We start from the raw sequence: 9,897 nt of genomic DNA on the forward strand, positions 1-9,897 counted from the left end.
CTAGTTACCCCCAAATGCCCCTAAGCCCCCCACATTACCTATTTTGTATTCTTTATTTTCTGCCCCGATCTATATTCAGGGCGCCACCATCTTTGTGTGGGTAGGTGAAGTCCCTGAGGGACACGTCATCTGCCCACACTAGATAGACTGTGAGATTCCCGCACATGCCCAGTGAAACACCTGGACATGCGAATGGGAATTTCACCTATTCATTCATTCATCAGACAGACGAATGAATGAATAGAAAAAATCAAACGAACAAACAAACACCGAATATCAGTGTTCGTTTGCTCGTTCGGTTTATTACAAGGAGGGAACTACCGGCGTGCAGCTCCCTCCTTGTAATATGTAAAGACAGAAGCGGCAGGGAGCAGTGCTCCCCACCACTTCATAAGCCCCCCAGGTCCCCCCTCACTCTATGGGGGTCAATATTGGTGGGTGGGGGCCATAATGGTAATGAGGGGGGGGACCTACTGTCCTGCCCCCCGGCCCCCACCCCTGGGCGGCGGGTGGGGGCCATAATGGTAATGAGGGGGGACTTACTGTCCTCCCCCCCAGCCCCCACCCCTGGGCGGCGGGTGGGGGCCATAATGGTAATGAGGGGGGGGACCTACTGTCCTCCCCCCCCGGCCCCTACCCCTGGGCGGCGGGTGGGGGCCATAAGGTGTTTCATAATGTGGGGCGGTAATGAATAGGATCGGAGTTCCGATATGAACAAAGTACCGAATTGCTTCCTAACACGAATGGAGAAACTCTTCTCATTCTGTTAGGATGCAATTCATCAGTTTTGCCGGCGTTCTGTCTAAGTGACAGGACGTTCGGCAATACTGACAGGAAGCATTGTGGGAACGGGGAGGAAAGCTAGGGATCATGGGAAAATTGCTCTGACCAGCGGAAATGAAGCACACTTTGCTCCTCCGCTGGTCAGAGCTGGTCAAGCGGAGGAATCCTCCATAAGGCAAAGAGTCCCTACTTTGTCTTATTATTTTAAAGAAAACTAAAGAAGACAGGAAGAAACGGAGAACAGATCCCGAGGGAGGGGGAGAAGAGGAAGAGATTGAGGAAAGGTAAGTTCGGCATGACAGTGCCGCTTTAATAAACAGATAAGAGTACACATAGTATCCGGCAAGAATACTAAGGAAAGATTATAATTATCCAGTAAAAATCATCATGTATTCCTTGCTTCCTGTTCTGTAAATAAAATATGTTAATGATTAGCACATAAGGATGTAGTCAGAACATCAATTCGCAATATTTTAAGGGACATTAAACAAACATAAAACACCTCAGCTTGCTGAAATGCTTAGTGTGCCTGGAGTGTGTCACATTTGTGCAGTTTATAAAAATGCTGATTTAAATAGAAATCATCTCTATTTTATTTGGGTTCTGATACGGAGCTAACAGAAGTAGCCAACATGCTGTGCTAGCCCGCACCTGCCCCATTCTCAATGAGACGTCTTATGGCTGACTGAGAAGGAAAGCCTCGATTATGTGTTCTCAATGAGAAGCCTCTGATGGAGCATGTCCGGCACATTTTCTTTTAATGACACATTGCTTTAACAGGTGGATGGAAATTAATATTTAGTTATAGAAACAATGAAAGGGTCGCCAAACCGATCATTTTAATTTGCGACCTTCCTGTTCCAGGTCTCGCCCTTTCCTGATAAGCTGTATAGACGCTGCGCAGTGGTCGGAAATGGGGGATCTTTACTAAACAGCTGCTGCGGCTCGGAGATCGACCAAGCGGACTTCGTGTTCAGGTAGTTGTCCTATATAGTTGTATTTTAGGAATAGATAAAGGTTCTTCGTGGTTGGAAAGTGAGTTGTATGAGACTCAGCGAGGTGGGATGGAGAAACACGACATGATCAATGAGGTTCTGCCATTAGTGGGGCATTTAAAATCCTCAAGTGGCAAACTGTATTCCATGTGAATTCTGAAATTGGTGAACAAGTGACACTGATTGTGTGAGCGTTCTTCAGCTAAAAGCAAATTGTGTTGGATCTGGGAAAAAAATACTCCTTTGTTTAGTTTAAAAATTTGCAAAAATGTCTATCTTGAGCACATAGTTAAAGGGACACTCTACTGCCCAAATACAAACATAAAATACCTGTTTAGTAGATATACCCCAATACAAAAACTATGCATTTAGATATGTCAAACCAATATAACAAAGAAATACACCTTATACACACACTTATATACAATGATACTTATCAGTGGTAGGTGAAATACAGCCTCCCTCAGATCGCTCCCAGCTAGCAATCAACTTCAATACCAATATATACAAAACACAACGAGGGAACCGGCTGGTAGCCTAAATTGAGATAAATACAAAAACAAAATATAGTGTAATAAAGTTTGACAGAAATATCATTTGCGCAATATGAAATGCACTCACAGGATCTTGGACAGTTCAGGCATATATGGTGCCTCCCCTGATGGTATGGGGGGCTGGGGGGAATTCCCCTGGACACTTCCCTGGATCTTTCCACCAAAAAGCAGGACTCCGGGTGAAGGTATGAAAAAGCGGCTTTAATTTTCAATAAAATATGTAAAAAATAAATACAATAGAGGTCCTCTATTGTATTTATTTTTTATTTTTTACATATTTTATTGAAAATTAAAGCCGCTTTTTCATACCTTCACCCGGAGTCCTGCTTTTTGGTGGAAAGATCCAGGGAAGTGTCCAGGGGAATTCCCCCCAGCCCCCCATACCATCAGGGGAGGCACCATATATGCCTGAACTGTCCAAGATCCTGTGAGTGCATTTCATATTGCGCAAATGATATTTCTGTCAAACTTTATTACACTATATTTTGTTTTTGTATTTATCTCAATTTAGGCTACCAGCCGGTTCCCTCGTTGTGTTTTGTATATATTGGCATTTAGATATGTATTTCTTTCATTGGTGTATATATAAAACAATTTTCAAAAGCTGCAGAGGTCTTGTCTTCAGTCTGTGTAAGCCCTCCCCTTCTAATCCTCCAATACTTTCTGTGGCTGTCCAATCACAGACTTCGTACTGTTTCTCAAGAGAAGTCTTTAGAAGGCAGGTGCTCTGGGCAATTGCTGCCTCTTGAGTTTAGGTGCACTAAGCTAACCAAACCAGGAAGTAACAGGACCCGATGTCTGATTAACAGCTGGGGGAGGGGGATAACAAGGTTCATTAATAAAAGTGAAAATTTCCTTTGAAATCTGTACTTTTTGCAAAATAAAAAGAGGACACACTCTTCACACATAGATTATTTTAGCAAACTAAAGTGCTTTAGAGGTCTTGAGTGTCCCTTTAATGAACATCTTTAATTAACGTACATTTCCAACTAGAACTAACCCTTCTGCCACAAAAGAACTTCATGAGCTATTGAGGACCTCAGGGATACACTATTCACACTGAAAGAACGTCATGAGCTATTGAGGACCTCAGGGATACACTATTCACACTGGAAGAACGTCATGAGCTATTGAGGACCTCAGGGATACACTATTCATACTGGAAGATATACATTGTATCCACACATATATAATGTGTGTGAGGGGGGATCACATGTAGGTGGACATTAACCCCATGTTCTCTCCTCCCCGCAGGTTTAATTTGCCGCCCATGAATTATTCATATGACATCGGGAAGAAGACAGACCTGGTCACTGCGAACCCAAGTATCCTGCACAACAGGTAAATAACAGACTGATATATTAGCAATCAAACGGAAGAGTGCTTAGACTACAATTCCCATGATGTTTAGCTAATCTGGGGTAGCTGGAGAGCCCTGGAATAAAGACACAATCATTTTATAACACAGAATATAGGTCTAAAGAACAATATTCTTCTATTTCAGCTACTCAAAACTGAACGCGCAAAGGAAGCCCTTCATGGACCTTCTAAAGGTGTACGAACCTGCCTTGATTGTGATTCCAGCTTTCTCCTTTCCAAGCAGCACAGATGTTTCATTTAGGGTGTTTTATACTTTACAAGACTTTGAGTCACAGCAGAAGTTGGCTTACTTCCACCCAGACTATTTAATGAAACTTGCACTTTACTGGAAGGATAAGGGTCTTACGGCTCGTCGTTTGTCCTCTGGTCTCATGATTGTCAGCACAGCCTTGGAGCTTTGCGAAGAGGTCACACTCTATGGTTTCTGGCCTTTTTCTAGAGGTGCAACAGGGAAACCGATACCACATCACTATTATGATAACAGAATCCCCAAACCTGGCTTCCATGCCATGCCTGATGAGTTTTTATTTTACACAAAGATGCATAGCAAGGAGATCCTGAAGTTAAGAATAGGAAGATGCTTTTGAAATGTAACTGTGAGAATTTACTGGACTGACTTATTACACCCCAAGGACTTCCATACGGTTACCTAATGTAGCTGCTAAGAAACAAGAATGCCCATTCTTCCACAATCCAGCAATGGGTCCCACCTCACTTCGGATCTTCTCTAATAACAAGTAGTTAAGGATGTTTGATAAATAGAAGGTAGCGCAGAGCAAATTACTGCAATATTTGGTTTTGTCATTTAATTAATGTCTACTTAAGTTTAACAAGTTTAGGTATTGAATATCCATCGGATATTTTAGGTCTTTGCAATAAATTATTTGTGCCACTAAAATGAAAATAGGAAGTACCGTATATACTCGAGTATAAGCCGAGTTTTTCAGCACATTTTTTGTGCTGAAAAACCCCAACTCGGCTTATACTCGAGTCAGAGTCTGTATTATGGCAATTTACATTGCCATAATACAGACTGGGGGGAGAGGGGGGCTGGCAGAGCTGTACTTACCTGTCCTGCAGCTCCTGTCAGCTCTCTCCTCCTCCGCGCCGTCCGTTCAGCACCTCGGTCAGCTCCCAGTGTAAGTCTCGCGAGAGCCGCGGGGTCATAGTGCGGCTCTCGCGAGACTTACAGTGTGAGCTGACAGGGGAGCTGACCGGACCGGTGCGGAGGAGAAGGGAGCTGACAGGCGCTGCAGGAGAGGTAAGTACAGCTCTGCCAGCTCCCCTCTCCCCCCACTGAACTGCCAATGACACTGGACCACCAGGGAAGGAGAGCCCCCCTCCCTGCTATGTATCAAGCAGGGAGGGGGGACGAAAAAAAATATAATAAAAAAAAAAAAAAATAATAATTAAATAATAAATAATAATAAAAAAAAATAATAATAATATAAAAAAAAAATAATAATATATTAAATGCCCACCCCCACCAACACATACACAAACACACACTGCATCACACACACACACTTCATTCATATACACACACTGCACTCACACACACTGCATTCATACACACACTGCGTTCATACACACACTGCGTTCATACACACTGCACTCACACACACTGCACTCACACACACTGCACTCACACACACTGAACTCACACACACTGCATCACACACACTGCATCACACACACTCACACTTCATTCATATACACACACTGCACTCACACACACTGCACTCATACACACTGCATTCATACACACACTGCACTCACACACACTGCACTCATACACACTGCATTCATTATATACACACACTGGAAATAAATATTCAATTAATATATACGCACACACACTGCACTCATACACACACACACTGCACTCATACACGCACTGCACTCATACGCACACTGCACTCATACGCACACACTGCATTCATTATATACACACACTGTAAATAAATATTCAATTAATATAATTTTTTTAGGATCTAATTTTATTTAGAAATTTACCAGTAGCTGCTGCATTTCCCACCCTAGTCTTATACTCGAGTCAATAAGTTTTCCCAGTTTTTTGGGGTAAAATTAGGGGCTTCGGCTTATATTCGGGTCGGCTTATACTCGAGTATATACGGTAGGTTAAATAATCAGATGAAGAGATATTTTTTTGTGTTGAAGAGACAATCAGGAGTATTCCTATTTCTTGCATTAGGATCTCTAAGAGCTTCTCTGAACTTCTATCATATTTCCTGAGATTGCAGCCTGGGGTAGAGTCTGAATGTCTTGCGCAGTATAGACAGAGGAATGTTTTCCAGTAAGACCAAAATGTAGCAAATCTCATCCACCAGTGGCAATGACTTTGAGGCACGCAATGAGTTGCCAACACATAAAATTGTACAGCGTTGTATACCAAATATCTCACCCAGAACATTTGGAATCTGGTAGCCATATCTCTGGCGAGCTATGTACTAGTTATAATTTATTTGTTGGATGAAAAGCCAATATATGATACAGTTCATGTACATTTTTTATACATATTTATACACTTGCAATAACAGAAATATTTGTAAAAACTAATATGGTGTATGAAGTCATTCTGTTATATTCTGTCAAACCGAGCACACTTTGTAATATTAATATTCTGTTTACTTACACATCTCCTAGTCTGCCGACTGACCAAAGGCCGGGATGATAATATTGCCACACACAGAGTATAGACCAAAACTTAACAAGCAGATTAGCAAGGAAATATATAGATACATGAATTACTGGTTCACAGAATGGCCGATCTCAGTATCTCATAAAAATGAACCTGAAAACAAACAGTGCAGTAAAAATGGTCAGAGGTGAACCGTAGAAGAACACAATGTAGAAGAAACCAGCTGAATCAGGAATAGCAGAGTGCAAAGTGATCCATAAAGATAAGAGCCTGATAATCCCCATAACGACTGACTAACCTGACCATAAACATTCATAATAATTGATCATGGGAGAGTTAATTGACCATGGAAGATCAGTTTGAGCCGATTGTCCCCTGAGCAGTGATAATCTCCACGTGTACCTTATGTGGTGGATTCCAGCATATAGTACTACATTCCGTGTTCTGTGATTATTTGAGATACATTCCGTGTTCTGTGATTACTAGAGATACATTCCGTGTTCTGTGATTACTAGAGATACATTCCGTGTTCTGTGATTACTTGAGATACATTCCGTGTTCTGTGATTATTTGAGATACATTCCGTGTTCTATGATTACTAGAGATACATTCCATGTTCTGTGATTTCTAGAGATACATTCCGTGTTCTGTGATTACTAGAGATACATTCCGTGTGCTGTGATTACTACAGATACATTCCGTGTTCTGTGATTACTAGAGATACATTTCGTGTTCTGTGATTACTTGAGATACATTCCGTGTTCTGTGATTACTAGAGATACATTCCGTGTTCTGTGATTACTAGAGATACATTCCATGTTCTGTGATTACTTGAGATACATTCCATGTTCTGTGATTACTTGAGATTCATTCCGTGTTCTATGATTACTTGAGATACATTCCGTGTTCTGTGATTACTAGAGATACATTCCGTGTTCTGTGATTACTAGAGATACATTCCGTGTTCTGTGATTACTAGAGATACATTCCGTGTTCTGTGATTACTAGAGATACATTCAGTGTTCTATGATTACTAGAGATACATTCCGTGTTCTGTGATTACTAGAGATACATTCCGTGTTCTGTGATTACTAGAGATACATTCAGTGTTCTATGATTACTTGAGATACATTCCGTGTTCTGTGATTTCTAGAGATACATTCCGTGTTCTGTGATTACTAGAGATACATTCCGTGTTCTGTGATTACTAGAGATACATTCCGTGTTCTGTGATTGCTAGAGATACATTCCGTGTTCTGTGATTACTAGAGATACATTCCGTGTTCTGTGATTACTAGAGATACATTCCATGTTCTGTGATTTCTAGAGATACATTCCGTGTTCTGTGATTACTAGAGATACATTCCGTGTTCTGTGATTACTAGAGATACATTCCGTGTTCTGTGATTACTAGAGATACATTCCATGTTCTGTGATTACTTGAGATACATTCCATGTTCTGTTATTACTTGAGATTCATTCCGTGTTCTGTGATTACTAGAGATACATTCCGTGTTCTGTGATTACTAGAGATACATTCCGTGTTCTGTGATTACTAGAGATACATTCCGTGTTCTGTGATTACTAGAGATACATTCCATGTTCTGTGATTTCTAGAGATACATTCCGTGTTCTGTGATTACTAGAGATACATTCCGTGTTCTGTGATTACTAGAGATACATTCCGTGTTCTGTGATTACTAGAGATACATTCCTCGTTCTGTGATTACTAGAGATACATTCCGTGTTCTGTGATTACTAGAGATACATTCCGTGTTCTGTGATTACTAGAGATACATTTGTGTTCTGTGATTACTAGAGATACATTCCGTGTTCTGTGATTACTAGAGATACACTCCGTGTTCTGTGATTACTAGAGATACATTCCGTGTTCTGTGATTATTTGAGATACATCCCGTGTTCTGTGATTACTAGAGATACATTCCGTGTTCTGTGATTATTTGAGATACATCCCGTGTTCTGTGATTATTTGAGATACATCCCGTGTTCTGTGATTATTTGAGATACATCCCGTGTTCTGTGATTACTAGAGATACATTCCGTGTTCTGTGATTACTAGAGATACATTCCGTGTTCTGTGATTACTAGAGATACATTCCGTGTTCTGTGATTACTAGAGATACATTCCGTGTTCTGTGATTACTAGAGATACATTCCGTGTTCTGTGATTACTAGAGATACATTCCGTGTTCTGTGATTACTAGAGATACATTCCGTGTTCTGTGATTTCTAGAGATACATTCCGTGTTCTGTGATTTCTAGAGATACATTCCGTGTTCTGTGATTACTAGAGATACATTCCGTGTTCTGTGATTACAAGAGATACATTCCGTGTTCTGTGATTACTAGAGATACATTCCGTGTTCTGTGATTACTAGAGATACATTCCGTGTTCTGTGATTACTAGAGATACATTCCGTGTTCTGTGATTACTAGAGATACATTCCGTGTTCTGTGATTACTAGAGATACATCCCGTGTTCTGTGATTACTAGATACATTCCGTGTTCTGTGATTACTAGAGATACATTCCGTGTTCTGTGATTACTAGAGATACATTCCGTGTTCTGTGATTACTAGAGATGCATTCCGTGTTCTGTGATTACTAGAGATACATTCGTGTTCTGTGATTACTAGAGATACATTCCGTGTTCTGTGATTATTAGAGATACACTCCGTGTTCTGTGATTACTAGAGATACATTCCGTGTTCTGTGATTATTTGAGATACATCCCGTGTTCTGTGATTACTAGAGATACATTCCGTGTTCTGTGATTATTTGAGATACATCCCGTGTTCTGTGATTATTTCAGATACATCCCGTGTTCTGTGATTACTAGAGATACATTCCGTGTTCTGTGATTACTAGAGATACATTCCGTGTTCTGTGATTACTAGAGATACATTCCGTGTTCTGTGATTACTAGAGATACATTCCGTGTTCTGTGATTACTAGAGATACATTCCGTGTTCTGTGATTACTAGAGATACATTCCGTGTTCTGTGATTACTAGAGATTAGAGATTTTTAAACCTTTGTCCCTCTAATTTAAGACTTTGTCCTCTTGTCGTGGTAGTTTTTCTTCTTTTAAATATAGTCTCCTCCTTTACTATGTTGATTCCCTTTATGTATTTAAATGTTTCTATCATATCCCCCCTGTCTCGTCTTTCCTCCAAGCTATACATGTTAAGATCCTTTAACCTTTCCTGGTAAGTTTTATCCTGCAATCCATGAACCAGTTTAGTAGCCCTTCTCTGAACTCTCTCTAAAGTATCAATATCAATACTAGAGATACATCCCGTGTCCCGTGATTACTAAAGATACATTCAGTGATTACCAGAGATACATTCCTTGTTCTGTGATTACTAGAGATACATTCAGTGTTCCGTGATTACTAGAGATACATTCAGTGTTCTGTGATTACTAGAGATACATTCAGTGTTCTGTGATTACTAGGGATACATTTTGTGTACTAGAGATACAATAACCGCAGACCAATACAG

General features: G+C 40.6%; 1 protein-coding gene across 1 annotated transcript in view; it reads left to right on the forward strand.

Annotated features, from left to right (window-relative positions):
- The window catches only part of LOC134603633 (alpha-2,8-sialyltransferase 8F-like), a 76,749-nt gene extending 70,753 nt beyond the window's left edge, over positions 1-5,996 (forward strand). Inside the window, exons 5-8 of the mRNA XM_063449782.1 lie at positions 1,648-1,760; positions 3,587-3,673; positions 3,837-4,639; positions 5,867-5,996. Coding sequence (XP_063305852.1) covers positions 1,648-1,760; positions 3,587-3,673; positions 3,837-4,299 — 663 coding nt within the window. The 3' untranslated portion in view covers positions 4,300-4,639; positions 5,867-5,996. The remainder of the gene's footprint in view (positions 1-1,647; positions 1,761-3,586; positions 3,674-3,836; positions 4,640-5,866) is intronic.
- Positions 5,997-9,897: the final 3,901 nt, after the last annotated feature.

The sequence above is a fragment of the Pelobates fuscus genome, chromosome 3, assembly GCF_036172605.1.
Source record: "Pelobates fuscus isolate aPelFus1 chromosome 3, aPelFus1.pri, whole genome shotgun sequence".
In the NCBI taxonomy this organism is placed as follows: domain Eukaryota; kingdom Metazoa; phylum Chordata; class Amphibia; order Anura; family Pelobatidae; genus Pelobates; species Pelobates fuscus.